The following is an 18170-nucleotide window of genomic DNA, read 5'->3' as shown; positions in this document are numbered from 1 at the left end:
TTTTGCAATCCGTCTTAATGTTTCCTGCAAGCTTCTTCTCGTACTCCATTTTCCCTGCCCTAATCAAACCCTTTGTCCTTCTCTGCTGAGTTCTAAATTTCTCCCAGTCCCCAGGTTCGCTGCTATTTCTGGCCAATTTGTATGCCACTTCCTTGGCTTTAATACTATCCCTGATTTCCCTTGATAGCCACGGTTGAGCCACCTTCCCTTTTTTATTTTTACGCCAGACAGGAATGTACAATTGTTGTAGTTCATCCATGCGGTCTCTAAATGTCTGCCATTGCCCATCCACAGTCAACCCCTTCAGTATCATTCGCCAATCTATCCTAGCCAATTCACGCTCATACCTTCAAAGTTACCCTTCTTTAAGTTCTGGACCATGGTCTCTGAATTAACTGTTTCATTCTCCATCCTAATGCAGAATTCCACCATATTATGGTCACTCTTCTCCAAGGGGCCTCGCACAATGAGATTGCTAATTAATCCTCTCTCATTACACAACACCCAGTCTAAGATGGCCTCCCCCCTAGATGGTTCCTCGACATATTGGTCTAAAAAACCATCCCTTATGCACTCCAGGAAATCCTCCTCCACCGTATTGCTTCCAGTTTGGTTAACCCAATCTATGTGCATATTAAAGTCACCCATTATAACTGCTGCACCTTTATTGCACGCACCCCTAATTTCATCTTTGATGCCCTCCCCAACATCACTACTACTGTTTGGAGGTCTGTACACAACTCCCACTAATGTTTTTTGCCCTTTGGTATTCTGCAGCTCTACCCATATAGATTCCACATCATCCAAGCTAATGTCCTTCCGAACTATTGCCTTAATTTCCTCCTTAACCAGCAATGCTACCCCACCTCCTTTTCCTTTTATTCTATCTTTCCTGAATGTTGAATACCCCTGGATGTTGAGTTCCCAGCCCTGATCATCCTGGAGCCACGTCTCCATAATCCCAATCACATCATATTTGTTAACATCTATTTGCACAGTTAATTCATCCACTTTATTGCGGATACTCCTTGCATTAAGACACAAAGCCTTCAGGCTTGTTTTTTTAACACCCTTTGTCCTTTTAGAATTTTGCTGTACAATGGCCCTTTTTGTTCTTTGCCTTGGGTTTCTCTGCCCTCCACTTTTCCTCATCTCCTTTCTGTCTTTTGCTTTTGTCTCCTTTTTGTTTCCCTCTGTCTCCCTGCATTGGTTCCCATCCCCCTGCCGTATTAGTTTAAATCCTCCCCAACAGCACTAGCAAACACTCCCCCTAGGACATTGGTTCCGGTCCTGCCCAGGTGCAGACCGTTCGGTTTGTACTGGTCCCACCTCCCCCAGAACCGGTTCCAATGCCCCAGGAATTTGAATCCCTCCCTGCTGCACCACTGCTCAAGCCACGTATTCATCTGCGCTATCCTGCGATTCCTACTCTGACTATCACGTGGCATTGGTAGCAATCCCGAGATTACTACTTTTGAGGTCCTACTTTTTAATTTAGCTCCTAGCACCTTAAATTTGTTTCGTAGGACCTCATCCCTTTTTTTACCTATGTCGTTGGTACCAATGAGATCATTAATTAATCCAGTCTCATTACACATGACCAGTTCTGAAATACTCTGCTCCCAGGTTGGTTCCACAACATATTGTGCTAAGAAACCATCCTGAATACACTCTATGAACTCTTTCTCAAGGCTACCTTTGCCAATTTGATTTATCCAATCAATATGAAGATTAAAATTACCCATGATTATTGCAGTACTTTTCTTACGAGACTCCATTATTTCTTGACTTATATTCTGTCCTACAGTGTGGCTACTGTTAGAGGTCCTATCGACTACTCTCACCAGTGACTTATTTCCCTTCGTATTTCTTATCTCCACCCAAACTGATTCTACATCTTGATCTTCTGAGCCAATATCATTTCTCACTACTGCACTGATCTCATCCTTTATTAACAGAGCCAACCTACCTCCTTTTCCTTTCTGCCTATCCTACCAAAATGTCAAATACCCCTGAATATTCAGTTCCCAGCCTTGGACACCTTGCAACCACATCTCTGTAATGGCTATCAGATCATACCCATTTATTTCTATTTGAGCCGACTCGTCTATCTTGTTACGAATGCTACGTGCATTCATATAACGAGCTTTAAATTTTATCTTTTTACCATTTTTCCCTACTCTAACCCCACTTTCTGATGTACTCATTTTATATGCTCTGTCCCTTCCTGTCACACTCTGGTTATTATTCCCCTATCACTACCCAGCCTTTTGCCTTCTCCTTTCTCTTTGACGTTTTAACTTTCCATTCACTTGATCCCTCCACCCCACTGCTTGGAAGAACGTTTTCATCATGTGTCTGTAGTTCAACTAGTGAGCATGTGCAACAGTGAGCCTCTTGTGTATGTCACAGTATTAGGCACTGCATGGGGAAGGGGAGAATCGGACTGCAGGGAAATGGCAATACACAGTTGCAGTCTACTGAGCCCACTCACAAGGTTAGTAGAGGTCCTGTTACACTATCTTTTAGGAAATATTTGTATTTTTATTATTTTTTGAGAAAGTATATATTGGGACTAGTCAGATAGTTGGTGATGGTGCTGCAACATTAAAGATCCTGATAAAAACAATGTCAATTTAAAGAAGGAATATATACCAGTTAGTATTGCATGCAAATTTTGACATGCAGAATAATTTGTTCCATAATGGACTTCAATGCTCCATAAACAGAGAGCTATCTATTGAAGGGCTTTTAAAGAATTCATTCTCAGGATGTGGGTGCTGCTGGTAAAGCCAGCATTTAGTACCCATCCCTAATTACCCTTCAGAAGGTGGTGGTGAGCCACAATCTTAAACCACTGCAGTCCCTGTGGTAAAGGTATTCCCATAGTGCTGTTAGGTGGGATGTTCCAGGACTTTGACCCAGCGACGATGAAGGAATGGCAATATATTTCCATGTCAGATGGTGTGTGAATTGGAGGGGAACTTGGTGGTGGTGGTATTGCCAAGTGCCTGCTGCCCTGGTCCTTCTAGGTGGTAGGGGCCATGGGTTTGGGAGATGCTGTCGAAGACGACTTGGTAAGTTGCTGCAATGCATCTTATAGATGGTATACACTGCAGTCATGGTGCACTGGTGGTGGAGGGAGCGATGGTGAATGGGGTGCCAGTGAAGTGGGTTGCTTTGTCCTGAATAGTATTGAGCTTCTTGAGTGTTGTTGAAGCTACAGCCAGGTGTTGTCGGGGACCATAGCCTTTGCTGTATCCAGTGCACTCAGCCGTTTCTTGATTTCATGTGGAGTAAATTGAATTGGCTGAAGATTGGCTGATTGATGTTTGGGATATTCTTGCTGAAGATGATTGCAAATGCTGATGGCCCGCAGCACCTCATGGATGCCCAGTTTTGAGTTGCCCAATCTGTTCTGAATCTATCGCATTTAGCACGGTGGTAGTGCCACACGACACGATGGAGGGTGTCCTCAATGTTAACACAGGACTTTATCTCCACAAGGACTGTGCGGTGATCACTGCAACCAATACTGTCATGGACAGATGCATGTGCGACAGATAGATTGGTGAGGACGAGGTCAAGTATGTTTTTCCCTGTTGTTGTTGGTTCTCTCAACATCTGCCGCAGGCCCAGTCTGGCAGATATGTCCTTCAGGACTCAGCCAGCTCAGTTATTATTCATGCTACTGAGTCACTCTTGGTGATGGACATTGAAGTCCCCCACTCTCTTGCTACCCTCAGTACTTCTTCCAATGGGTGTTCAACATGGAGGAGTACTGATTCATCAGCTGAGGGAGGGTGGTAGGTAGTAATCAGCAGGAGATTACCTTGCCCACGCTTGATCTGATGTCATGAGACATCATGGAGTCTGAAGTCAATGTTTAGGACTCCCAGGGCCACTCCCTCTCTCCCATGCACCATTGTGTGACCACCCGTGGTGGCTCTGTCCTGCCAGTGGGACAGGACATACCCTGGGATAGTGATGGAGGAGTCTGGGATGTTGGCTGTAAGGTATGATTCTGTGAGTATGACTATGTTAGACTGTTGCTTGACTAGTCTGTGGGACAGCTCTCCCAATTTTGGCACAAGTCCCCAGATGTTAGTGAGGAGAACTTTGCAAGGTCGACTGGGCTGGGTGTGCCATTGTCGTGTCCAAATCTGGTGCTTGGTCGATGTTGGATGAGCCATCCGGTTTTATTATTTTTATTGTTTTCTGTAGCGGTTTGGTACAACTGAGTGGCTTGCTAGGCCATTTCAGAGGGTATTTAAGAGTCAACCACATTGCTATGGGTCTGTAGTCATACATAGGGCATACATAAGGATGACAGATTTTCTTCAGGACATTGGTAAACCAGATGGGTTTTGAACCTCATTTCAGTGCATTAGAAAGAAAGCATTTAACTGGGTTTAGCATTATGGCTTATCTATGGAAATGATATAAATTCTACCTAATATTTGCTAAACATTATACCTGTATAGTTAAACATTTCCATGGACGGTAACTAAAACTGAATTATGTTGGCTGAAGCCTTTACCCCTCTAATAAGTACTAAAGAAATTTTTTAGCAGTTTAAATATTCACTTAATGACTAAGTTCAAAGATGAACCAGAATGGTAAGCCACGTACTTATGCCTGCAATTCACCAGGCATAAGCACGTGGCCTGCCATTTTCAAATTTGCCCATATATCTAGGGGAGGTTTCAGGTTAGATCTGGGAGTAGAATACCAATCAATAAGCCAGAAATTAGTGATTAGATGATACTAAGCTTGAATTTATAAAAATTGTAAATTGTAGAAGGAATGGAAGACTGTGAGAGGTAAGGAGTTGCACAATTTTGAGGTACCTGATAACTGAGGAGCTGTGAGTTCAGCAGCTCCGCTTCACCAGGGAGGCTGTGTCATAGCCAGGTCACCTATTACAGCACAAACTGAAATCCCACACCAGGTTACACACTGTCGCTCTGAAGGTTACTGTGGCCCTGAATTTCTATGCCTCAAGATCACGCCAGGCTGCAACAGATGACATTAGCAATTTGCAGTGAATTGCTGCATCAAGCAGGTGACTGATATGTTTCTTGCTAAGCAAAATTAATTCATCACTCTCCCCATGGAGGCATAAAAGCTGGAAGACAGAGCTCTGGGCTTCACTGGGATAGTTGGTTTCCCCCAGGTGCAGGGTAAAATTGACTGCACCCACATGACCTTGAATGTACCATGTATATGAACAGGAAGGGCTTCCATTCACTCAAGGTTCAACAGGTATGTGATTGCAGGCAGTGCATCAGGCAGGTGTGTGCCCAATTTTCAAGCAGTTTTCATGATGCCTTTATTCTGTGCAAGTCACCAATTCTCCCCTTCCTTCAACTAGAAGTCGCCAAAACCTCTATAAATGGAGGCCCCACTGCACTGTGCATAGAGGTGACCATACACTCCGTGGTTGACTACATTGCTTCCGTGCCCTGCACGATGACTCCACACAAGTGGACACCTCCGTACTGTCCAACGTTGTCCACAGGCATGTTGGCAGGCAGTCCAATTCGCTGAGCACTCAGTTGTGCACAGTCATCAGTTGTTGTCCATAATCTGAGCCATTGAAGTCAACATTTGTGTTCTCTGCAACAGGGCTAGGATGCAGGCTTACCCTCTGGCAAGCAAGTTCCTGGGCTGTCTGATCCCACTGCCTTTGCTCCTGTGCACTTGGTAAATCTCCCTGTGCAGAGCATTTGAACTGATGCTCTAAACTATGTGGAGTGCCAATCTCTGAGCTGGTGCCTGGTGCCTATGGTTGACTAATGATATGGCTTCAGGAGGGCAATCTTCCTGTTTCTCTCCTGCAGCTAAATAATGAAGCTGGAAACAGAGAGGGACAATGGTTAACAATTTGTGACAAGTGTAAGCAAAGACAGATGAGTGACAATGCAAAGTAGAACCACTTTGTCATGCAGAGTGTGTGAGAGAAAGATTTAATTGAGAAGAGATGGCTAAATACCCTACGGAACATGTCCTACAGCCCCACCAATCACAACGCTCCTTATTTGGGGCACAGGACTTGTAGAGCTATTAGCCTTCCTTCTGTCCTCCACTGCTCCTAGGTATTGCTGTCAAAAAGAAGAGGAATGTGTAAATGGGTGGCCTGGTGAAAGGTTGTGAAGATGTGTGTGTCAGACTAAAATAGTGTGGATGGTGCATGAAATATACCACAGCTGTGGGAAAGTGAGGGGAGTAATTGTGAGGACAGTAGCAGGTGCAGAGTGTACAAATAGCAGCAGAAGGAGCTTTAGTGATGTGTGCTGCTGTGATTGCAGAAGATGTTAGGAAGTGGGAGAGTGAAGGCTTGTGAGTGCTGGGGCTAGAGATGGTGCAGGGGTAGGAGTCTTACCTTAGCAGCTCAGGTCAAATTATTTAATTTCTTGCTACATTGCCACCAGGTGGTGAGCACAATGCTCCTCATATTAACCTGCTCTCCCACGTCTGACCACTGCTGCCTTTGCATTCTTCTCCCATTGTCTGGAAATAGTACCTCCCTCCTCCTAGCCATCTCCTCCACAAGGAGCAAAAGAGTGCAGTCGGAAATTCGGGGCACCCTTGTAGAACTTGTTCTAGCCATTATTTTCACTTTACAGCAATGACTCAAAACAGCCAAAGTATACCTTCCCTTTAAGGGCTGCAGGCTGCCTTTAAATGACATCACTGCAACCCAATTACCTGAACCCCCCCCACACCACTGCCACCATTTGGCAAGCAGCCAATAAACAGCATGAGTATTGCTGATTGCTCGCTAATCATAATCAAATAATGTGCGAGCAGCAACATGGCTCATACCTCTTGTCGATGTAATCGGTGTGCAGGACAATTAGCATCGCCCATTTTGCAGCCGTTTTTGGCGCAAGTTGAATTTCTGCTCCATGGAGAACTATATTGTTAATCATTCAGCCAGACCAATTGACAACTCCATATTCTAAGTAACTCCTGAACCATTACCCTTCATGTTGATTTGACCCTGAAATGAGCTTTCGACCACATATCCGCAGCATAACTAAGACCATCTATTTCCACCTCCGTAACATCGTCCGTTTCCACCCTTGCCTCAGTTCATTCGCTGCTGATGCCCTCATCCATGCCTTTGTTACCTCTAGACTTGACTATTCCAATGATTCCTGGCTGGCCTCCCACATTCTACCCTATGTAAACTAGTGGTGATCCAAAACTCGGCTGCCTGTGACATAACCCACACCAAGTCCCGCTCACCCATCACCACTGTGCTCGCTGACCTACATTGGCTTCTGGTTAAGCAATGCCTCCATTTCAAAATTCTCATCCTTATTTTCAAATCCCTCCATGGCTTCGCCCTTCCCTACCTCTGAAATCTCCTCCAGCCCACAAGCTCCCGAGATGTCTGCGCTACTCTAATTCTGCTCTTTTGAGCGTCCCTGATTGTAATCACTCAGCCACAGGTGGCCTGCCTTCTGTTGCCTAGGCCCCAAGCTCTGGAACTCCCTGCCTAAACCTCTCTGTCTCTCTTTCCTCCTTCAAGACGCTTCTTAAAACCTACCTCTTTGAACAAGCTTTTGGTCACCTGCGCTAATTTCTACTTATGAGGTTTAATGGCAAATTTTTAATGATATTTCTGTGAAGCGCCTTGGGATGTTTCACTACATTAAAGGCACTATATAAATACAAGTTGTTGTTGTTGATAACTTTAAATGAATTGATTTTCAAAGTAAAATGCAGACAAATAAAATAGGGGGACAAAATGGTTAACCCCAAAAATGGGTAGATTGGGGTTAGGTGGCAGGTGAAAGAGTTAAAACACTGAATTTTGGCCCAACCCACTTCCAAACCAGCCACTTCAAGTTTTAACGGAGGCAGGATGGGGGACGTGCAGACAACCCGCTCGCAAGAGGCGGGTTGGCACTTTAAATATGATAATGTGGCTCTGTGCCTCATGGTAATCCAACATTTCAAATTTAGCTGTGGGCGGACGGGTTTCCCAGACCTTCGAGAACCCGGCAGCTAAAGGGAGGTGAAGACTGCTAGATTCAGGAGGTAAGGCCCTTCCCGGTTACCTGCTGGATCCAGTGTCCCTGCCTCACCAAACTTCGTGATTGGACACACCGCGACTCTTCCGATCTGCCCCCGATGCCTCCGATTCCACCCATCCCTGTCTGATCCCCAACAAAACCTCCGACTTCACCCACAAGGCCAAGACCTCCAATCCTCCCTCCGATCCCTAATCCCCCTTCAGCCTTTGAACCTCGGCACCGGCCCCCGATCCCCCATCCGCCCCACCCCCCACCCTCCAGCCTCCGATTGCCTTACCGGCCTTCTGACCTTTCCCCCTCCGATCCCTGATCACCTTCCCAGCCTACCCACTTCCACCCCCCACCCCCAGCCCCAATGTCCCTCCGGCCACCTCCACTCCGTCCCCAATCCTCCTCCAGACTACACCCCCCCCTTCCCCGATCCTCCTCCAGCCTGGCCCCTCCAGCCCCAATCCCCATCCAGTCTAACCCCCCCACTTTCCCAAATCCTCATCTAGCTTGCCCTATCCGGCCTCAATCCTCCTCCAGCCCGAATCCTCCTCCAAACTAGCCACCCCTTCCCCAATCCAGCCACCCCCCTCCCTACCCACCTCCAGATTAAAATTCCACCCAATGTTACAACAGAGCACAAACTAGACCCATCATATTCTTTGTTTTGCCTCGATCCTCTCTGATGGCAGTTCTAATATTGGGAACTCACTATTTTAATTTTAACCACTTGGGTGATAAACTGGGGAAGCAGATCACGTGACCATCATAAGAACCCATCCAATTTTCATTTCCATCGATTTGAGTGGAATGAAAATCAGGTTCTACAATGGGTTAACATTCTACTCCACCAGGTTACAACCCAGGCAGAGAAGGTGAAAATTACCCTGACTGTGTGGAAATTATAGCCACTACACTGCTGCTCAAAGAACATTTCTGCAAGAGTTTCCCTAAGCACTTTAAGTTACACCCTCCAAAAACACAACAAATAGATTTGCATTTAGTTTTCAGTGTTTTTATTTCACAATTTTTCCAATTGCATTGACTTTAGTTTTCCATTGATGCTTTCATTTTTCTATAATTAAAATGGTAAAAATCTGGGCTAAAAGCAAAGGTTAAGACTGGAAACCCAATGTATCAACCTCGAGCTGTACATTTCAGGGAACCAAGCATTAATTACGGAGAAGGGGAAAGTTGGGAATTTGGAACTTTGTGCATATCGGGTACCAGATTTACCTACATACCAACAGTGCCTGCACTTAGGAAGTAATTCATTAGTTGAGAAGTAATTGGGGATGTCTAGAGGTTGTTAACCGTATTATATAACTTGAAGGTTTTTCTTTCAGAGCTTCAAATAATGTGGATATATCTCACGGTGCAGATACTAACGTGTCTGTTCTGATTTAGAATGTATCCACCACCAAGGCAAGTACACGAAGAAGGGCCTTTACCAAATGTCCAAACTCACAAAATTCAATCACAACAAACCAGCCAATGAGAAATATGGAAGCAAAATACTGCCGATGTTAGAATCTGAAATAAAAACAGAAAATGCTGGAAATACTCAGCAGGTCAGGCAGCATCTGTGGAGAGAGAAACTTCGTCAGCTTGTTCTGATCAAGGACCATTGACCTGAAACGTTAACTCCGTTTCTCTCGCCACAGATGCTGCCTGACCTGCTGAGTATTTCCAGCATTTTCTGTTTTTATAATGAGAAATATGGGAGTGAATTTCCAGAGTGGTTCTCCCGCTTGTCTGCTTTAACTTTGGTAAAAGAGCCTCGGAAGGGCGGTGGAAAGCGACGGCTTAAAAGATGTTTAAACCAGCGTTTCCAAGCTCTCCTCCCGAAGCTATGCCAGACAAACGGGAGATTCCAGCAGAAATTGACCCCTAAAAGTGCGAATCAGACTAAATTGCCTGGATTCCATGGCCAGATTGCCAGGGCTCCGGCTAATGTGGCCGATGGGTCTTAGTTTGGACACCTTTCACGTGAAAGAGACTCTGCGCTCAACGGCTCCATCCATGTTTGAAATTAATTTGCTACTAAGTCTGGCTTTTCCTTTAACGCGTGTTTTACTTTTTGGCAGCGTTTTCATTTATATAAGGAAAAGGATTATCCCTCGGATTTGATATTTATCCAAAGACAGACTCAGTATCACAGTGCAATGCTAACTAACTGTATCGCTTATACATGTTGGGGCGGATCGCCAATGTATACCCAGCGTATGGCCAACATGTGCTCTTGATAGCTGAAATTTCACTCCGTTGTGCACTGTACCAAAGCAGAAACCCCGGATTACTGAATCAGAAACATTACGATATAATTGCACTTCCAGGCTGTTCTCGAAAGATTAACATTAAAAATATGTATACTGCGACTGAAAGCTGCAACTCAACAATGCAGAGGATTGGTAAATTAATCACTAAATTCATAAAATGCAATAAAACCATACAATGAACTTGGTTAATATTCTGGATATGCACTTTCGTTACAAAAGTGAACAGTTGTCATACTGAAAAATATACATAGATTATAGTTCATGCGATCCACGCAGTTTATGCCACACAATTACAAACACACCTCCGGCAAAGGCGTAACTAATAGAGAATAATGTTCTCAACCGCATTTCCCTTCAACAGGACGATATTCCGATAGAAGCAGGCAAGTATTGAACATTTTTTTAATATCCTGTACGAATCACCATGAAATAAAAGACCACATCCAATTTTGAATAATTTCTTCTTGGCGTTCTTATATGTATTATTAACGACAGACAAACCGACCATAATTACAGTAAAGCATATATTTGCGTTTCCTTAAGATAGCTCTCTTTAAAATAAAAGTAAATGAATGTCGAAGATGTTCACGAGGCGTTCAAGATCGGAAGACGGTTGGATTAATACCCTATGTTAGATTTTAATACTGCATTGAGAAGTTATTTAAAAGGCTGAAACACGTTTTCTAGTATACATCAGTGGGTAATGATAGGCACATAGAACATGCTCACATGTTCTCCGTTATATATAACCATATAGCGCAGCTATATAAACATGTTCGCTAATATATACCACATATACAGTAGTTTGTAGTATATGTGTGTTATCCAGTATAAAATGCAACATATATGTAAAATAATCACATGTTCCCTGGTATGTGGTCTACACTGTATGTACTTGCACATGGTGCTCCGTGTACAGCAAATTGTGCAGTGTAGGTACATGTACCTGTCCCCATTCTACGGTGGCTGTACATGTGAATATATGCACCTATTCTCTGGTTTATAGTGATGTGTACAATATGAGTATATACACCAGTAGGGAGCAGGGGGTTATATTCCATCCATATATACGTGTTCCCAAACGTATAGTGTAGATAAGACTATCAATGGATCATGACCATCTCCTCAGTATCTGATTACAATTGTTTTTTTAATATTAATATCCCAGAAAAATCTGAAGCCAAAAGTGAAAAATGTATTTTAACTCGTGGGCTGGAATGTTGTATGTAACCGATTCCTTATTTGTACGAAGTCATCTTTTGGAGAAATATGAGTATAAGCTATGGCAGGGGGAGGCTGTTCAGTTAAATTGTATACAATTTATTAAAAGTAAATTCTTGGTAATATAACATTGCATATATTTTACAACAATACATGATATACATACTGCACGCAAACTTTGCAGCCACACTGGGCTTTACAAAGGATATCCATCGAGAATCACCTTGTCAGAATGTACATTGTAGTAATTTGCTTAAGTTAACAAGTTTCGTTACCCAACTTCTGCAAACGCAGAAAAAAAACAATCACATACAAAATGTACTGAAAGTGCAGTGTGAAGTATATACTATGGTATTCACAATACATATAGCAGGCAAGAGCGAACGTGGAAAATAAGGAGTGTACCATAATTTTTATACTTTTAAATAAAATAAACACACGTTGTCCATTGAATTATTAAATACATGATTTTCTTCTCTTTCGCAGAATGTTAAAGTACTTTAGGAAAAATGTCACAATTTGTACCCATTAAAATTGCCTGGTGTTACAGTTGTGTCCAAAATCTGAATTGTCGAGCACATGGAATAAATAATAATAGTTTGTTCATAAGAAATAGAAAACAAGGACCTTTGAATAGCTGAAAGTGGCCCAATTTTCGACCAAACCATGAACGTATACAAAATATTTATCCTCGGAAATGTAAATTTTCAAAGATTGAAATCCTTCCTCGTTTTATTTTAATTTCAATATACTCAACAATGCAATTGCATGTATGTTTTTTTTTGCTTTCTAATTTAGACACATTGTCTCATCCATTTCTGTTTAAAATTGTAGTATCCCTTTTCGGGGATCCGACTTGTAATGTAAAACAAAAGTACCTCACTCTCCCGCTCAGTGCTTCTTTGACATGTTATTAGTGTGTTCCGCTTGGAGCTCTGCTGCAGTGCACAGACTGGTGATTGAATATGTAGTTGAAAGAAAAGCTAACATGCGATTCACTAGAAAAGGGATGCTACTGTTTTAAAAGAAACAAATCTTGGTGCTCTTAGAATTTACATTACAAAAACGTGTTATTTTTTTTCCATAAACGGCGCTCGAAGCTTGAAAGACAAACTCGTACGATATTTACATGTACCTCGATTTTAAGAAAAAAATTAAATTTTGTCTTTAAACAAGAGTCAATGATAAACCCGGTAACAGACTTTAAGAAGTTAAATGCAGAAGGACAGAAGTTTAGTATTTATGTGTACCTGAAAATGTTAGAGATACAGAAAATGTAATGGAAATAAAACGCTAATCGATTGGGCAGTCAGTGGTAAAACAGTAGTCTGTGTTATCTTTAGCTGCAAGTTCCCATTCTCCCTGTCGGATATTTTTTTCAAGGATATCACCGTTGTCCATTGACATCTGGAGGAAGTATGGAGTGGTGGTGGTTTCCATGTCGTGACTCGAGATGATCGTGTTCTTCGCTTAGACTTTCCGGGCTTCCTGTTCCATCGAAACAGCTTCCACAGCTCGAGTCTGGAGACATCTCCTGGATGTCATCGCTGGCCAGCCTCGTACTGTCCGCCTCCTTAATCTGTAACCCTCGCTGCTCGCCATCCTGCTCTTGATCGCTCAGCAGTTTGGCCAAGAAGTTGATGTATTTCATGGCCAGGCGCAGGATCTCATTCTTGCTCAGTTTCTTGTCGGGCGGATGAGTCGGGATGAGTTTGCGAAGTTCTGCGAAAGCCCCGTTGACATTCTGCTGCCTCCACCTCTCCCTGCTGTTCGTGAAGATCCTGCGTACAATCTTAGGCTGCGAGCCACCTAGAAGTAAACATGAAGCAATAATGATCGTAGGAATTTGGAGTAATAAAAATTTCATAAAAAGGTGTACAAGTAGAGACATGCATGGTGTTCGTGTGCGCGCGCGCATGCCCGTGTCTATCCCTGTGTGCTTGCCTGTGTATAAACACATAGTCAAAGCATGCATCTACAAAGACCTGTTGAAACACAGCACAAACAAGGGAATAAAATAGGCGTTTATTATGAGAAAGATTTCAGATGCATTTTATTAATGCACGTATTTATCCCCGTGTTTTGTTCTACATGTCACTAACTATGTGTCTCGCAATCTGTTTTGCAACACATTCCCTTACGTAGTTCTAGTCAGTTATCTGGCAATTGTATCGACACTCGAGCGGCGTTGTGTACGGTTTAAGATGTGGTTAATTGTAAGGCTGATTGTGCATACCAGTGACTTCCACTTCGTAAGGAGCTGGCCTTCTTTTCACTCGGTTACTGGGGAACATGTTGAAGGGTTCTGGATCACTGATGTAACCATTGCAACAAGAAAGGAAAATTTGCGATGAAAATCTCGAATCTTAGTTTACTGATAGACACTGTTAAATGCTGACAATGGCTTTAAAAGAGTTAAATATTCGGAGTGACAACAACCTAATGACATAAGTTATTCCTTAGCTTGTATTGATCGACAATAATGATCACAAAAGCAAAAATAGCGAACGCCTCTCAGTATAGAGGCACTCACATCCCTTCGTTCAGTGACAATGTCATGTCTTAGATAATCGTTATTTTGAATGAACATTCAAATTCATTACATATTTTATTAATCATAGATTATTTGTATTAAATCAAATTATAATCACTCGTTAATCTGGAAGCAATCAGCAACAATTTAAATTATTTTATTTTGAGCCTGAGTTACATCAATGTGCAATCCTATTTTTATCCCGTAACCATTAAGCTTCTACAACCTAAAATAAATGATAATAAAAGGAGGGTTTTCCAATCCGACTATTTTCTATAATGAGACTGACCTGTTTAAAAGCGGCAGGGTCTGATACTGGGATGTGCTGTTATACAGCATCGCTCTGGCTGCAGGCAGGGGGAGATGAGCTGTCGTTAACTGGACCATCCGATTCTCACTCACTGAGCTCTGAAGAGTCAGAGGCACCGGGGGTCTTGACAACTCGGTGGTCGGTACTGAAAGAGTAAACGTGCCTTTCTGATCACTCTCATTTATAGGCTGGACCCCTCTTTGCATCAGGTTTATGACTGGTACTTCCGATAGGGGATCGGGGGAGTCGTGCCTCGTTTCCTTGGAAACCCCATCATCTGACGCAGATTGCTGCTGAGCCTGGACCTGCTGGCCCTCAGTGGATTGCTCTGCAGACTCGCTCGTGTCTTCCGCTTCATGGCGCTCTGCTGTCTGTCTGGGGGAATCTGTCTCAACAGGACTCAGATCATCGCTGCGATTTTCACCAAGATCCGACCCGACTTTTTCCATCATCGTGCCGAAAAGCGGAAATCTTCACGGTCTTAACTGCTTTACCCTTAGATCTCAAAAGGATGGAGAAATGCTGAAGCAACTTCATCTGAAAGAAATATTCCCAACAGACAAAATAAAAAAACTCTAACGACAAGAAGACTTAGTAATTAAATTATTTGCATTATAATGAATTAAACTTTCTCATGACCTTGGCAGTACATTGCCTTAGTTAACAGTTTAACGTTTAATGAAATGTAGGCCCATCTATATACATAACCATGAATAACACCAGCTATTATACACCGAGTCATTTAAAATACGTCAAGCGTTTATCGAGTTATGTGTGAATTTAAAAGACTAGTCTAAAATTCACCATCTATTTTCAACGCACAAGCGAATGCAATGTAAAATTAATAGATTAAAAAAAAAGCTTAATTACAAATTATTTAAAAATTGCAAGGCAATCAGAAGTCAGGTTTGTTTCTGTGTACAGTGCGAAACTCTAAACTGTAAATACAACTCGGCCATACTGTAGAAGTGAAAATATAAGCCAGTGATTCAAACTATATATACGATAGGTTAGTGCACTTCTGTATATCAATAATCTAAACATAATGTGCTAATCCATTCATGATCTTTTATCCAAAGAAATCCCGCCAGTTTATTGGTTTCAGCCCATTAATGAAATGATAATATTCTCCTTGGCATCTATGCAGTATTTTACTGAAGTCATCTTTTGATACTTATATAACGCGTCTGTTTTTATGTGTGTCACCTTACAATGCAACTGAAATCAAACATTTACAACGAGTTATTGGCCGCTTCTATTTGCACTGTGCTGTTGGATCTTGCTGTGCTAAACTCACTGGGGAGCTGGATTCGTTTCTAGTACTGGAGTGGGCAGAGGCAGCTCAGCACCTGCAGCATTCCATGCTGTTTTATTTTTTATAGAAAAAAAAAGCCTTTTGGACGGATTAAGCATTTCGCAGTTTATGCAAAATCAACCGAGATACTTAAAACAGTTGATCAATTGAGGATTAGGTTTAAATACTCTCTAAATTCTAAAGCTGCGGGGCACGTTGTAATCTTTTCCCCAATGAATTGTGTACGAACTCAGAAACGTACATATTATTAGAAGATTGACATTTTACCTTGAGATCATACTGTGTATAACGCATTCAAAAATAAAACAAAACCAAGGTGGTAATGCGGGCTGCAATGCGTTCAGTTTTATAAATATGTCCTCAGAAAAAAAACTCCTTTCCTAAAATATACCAACAGTTTGGAAATTGAAGTACGAACTAAAATGAACACCCCCACGTCCATACAATCAATTCCACTGTTTTGCTCACGTCAGCTAACACATTTAGAGTCTATAAAAATAGTGAAAGTTAATGTGAGTCTCCCGTGCAAAGGGAACATTCCCAACACTTAGTTGCTCCAATAGAAAAAACATATATGACATATATGGTGGACGAATTTGTGTCCGTTTAAACTAACGTTCGGATTAACGGTGTCCTATTGAACAGTCCCGGGCTGTATATATATGTAAAGGCCGTCCAAACTGAGGCCTTCGTGCAATGCAAAGCACAAAATAAACACACGAGGACAATAGGACAAATTCGCTTGAAGACACGTAGGCAGCCAGTCCCCATCGCTAATGTCTGTATCATTGTTACAATATATTCCAGCTTCTAAAGCATTCGGTGTTTAGCGTTGGGGTTTAAAGTGACCTCCCCATACTGTGAACGAAAGCCTGAATCAGAACAATAACCGATATTTATTGGTCCTTCCTTTTGCACGGAATGGTGCCAAGAGATTGTATTTTGACTGCAGTTCAGAAATAAAACAACTTTAAAATCAAGATCTCACAACACTGTCCCGAAAATTGCTCCCCACCCCTCTGTAAATAAATATTTGGTGGACCAAATTCCCATCACCACTACGAGTGAGTTAATTTATAGCGGACAAGTGGTCTGTAAGTTCTTGGAACGAATCTGAGCGAAAGCAATCGGCTAATTTGTACTAAACGGTAGCTTAAAAGGAGCCAAATCAATGTTACAAACTATTTTTCGCCGGAAAACATATCCGTTGTTTTCTCCCATCAATTAATTACTATTGAGAGGAACTTTTCTTTCTCTCGCAAAATCTTCAGATGAGCAAGATGGCAATGTTGAAAAGATATTGGATCGTCACATTAAATTGAAGCGTCTTCATCCGTTTCTGTCACTGTGCTGGTATTTCCCTTCGAAAAATCATCTCGTTTTATACAAATCAAATTAAAACATCATTAGAGATTGTATTATACACAATCCATTCAGCAATTCGAAAATGTCCCCAAAAAGACTCCTCACTCCTGGGATTATTACAAACAATGCTCGCAGCCATTTCCATTTTTAAAAATTTATCTCGCTGTATTTTTTTTAAAGTGCTTTTAAGCCGCAATTATTTACACTCAATTCGAAATCAGTTATAATTCGGCATTTGAAAATGCAGAAGAATAAAACACACCCTTAAGAGGTGGCAATTAGAAATCTACTCACCGTCCTTGTTTATTAGAAAAGTGTTAGCAGCCATTTTCAGCCCCCTCCATGGCTGATCTTTGTGCTGTAATAAGTTTTTTTGGCAGCTTAAGCCTTGGAGAGTGGAGTAGATTTTACATCACGTTCGATTTCCTATTTAGTATGGGGAGCGGAACACTACAGCAATGTGGCCAGGCGAGATAAGAAACCAGCACTGGCCGCCCTGCCCAGATAAGACAGCCAAGCCATTATTTATGAAATGATTCATTATTATTTGGCAATTTTATCGAGGGAAAGCGGAAAAATATTGCATGGATATGCATAGGAATAACTTTGGAACGCAAGGCATAAAAACCCTATATAGATTTGTTTTGTGGCACTAAAAGACACTGCAGAATAGCAAAATACTCTTGCCTGCCTACCTGAATTGTAATTTATATATTTTTTCTTTGTGGTAATTATTCCGTGTTTTCATTAAATTGGAAACACCTACTCAGCCCTTAATTAATTTTAATGACGAAGTCAAATATATCCAGAGGACTGTTGGTTTCTTTCTCTCTCGATGATAGAACCAAACAAAGCCGCTGTTAAGGAAGGACATTGAGTAAAATAGTTTCCCATGCTTCCTCGCCAGTTTGAAAATATAGACATTTCCTAGACAGGCATTTTACCATCAGCAGTGTTAAAGTCCGGTATATTTCAAGTCTTAAGAGAAATGATTTTTATCAGGGATGTGATTGTACTACAATAGCCCAGGACAAATTCAAGATTGGGCCTAAGAGGGAAGATGCCTTATCCAAATGTCCTTAAAGATCTGTTCAAAGGCCGATTATTTGAT

The 18170-nt window shown here is 42.0% G+C and overlaps 1 protein-coding gene across 1 annotated transcript; it reads right to left on the bottom strand.

Moving 5' to 3' along the window:
- Positions 1–11619: 11619 nt before the first annotated feature.
- On the bottom strand, positions 11620–17446 carry LOC139268101 (T-cell acute lymphocytic leukemia protein 1 homolog). Its single transcript, XM_070886114.1, has 4 exons — positions 17354–17446; positions 14359–14916; positions 13773–13849; positions 11620–13345 (listed from the first exon to the last, which is right to left on the bottom strand). Exons 2-4 carry the CDS (start codon positions 14829–14831, stop codon positions 12924–12926), a joined length of 972 nt encoding a protein of 323 aa, XP_070742215.1. The 5' UTR covers positions 14832–14916; positions 17354–17446; the 3' UTR covers positions 11620–12923.
- Positions 17447–18170: the final 724 nt, after the last annotated feature.

Source organism: Pristiophorus japonicus, chromosome 8 (assembly GCF_044704955.1).
Source record: "Pristiophorus japonicus isolate sPriJap1 chromosome 8, sPriJap1.hap1, whole genome shotgun sequence".
NCBI classification, from domain to species: domain Eukaryota; kingdom Metazoa; phylum Chordata; class Chondrichthyes; family Pristiophoridae; genus Pristiophorus; species Pristiophorus japonicus.
Note: the sequence above shows the minus strand (reverse complement) of the source record. Positions and strands in the feature narration are given on the sequence as shown.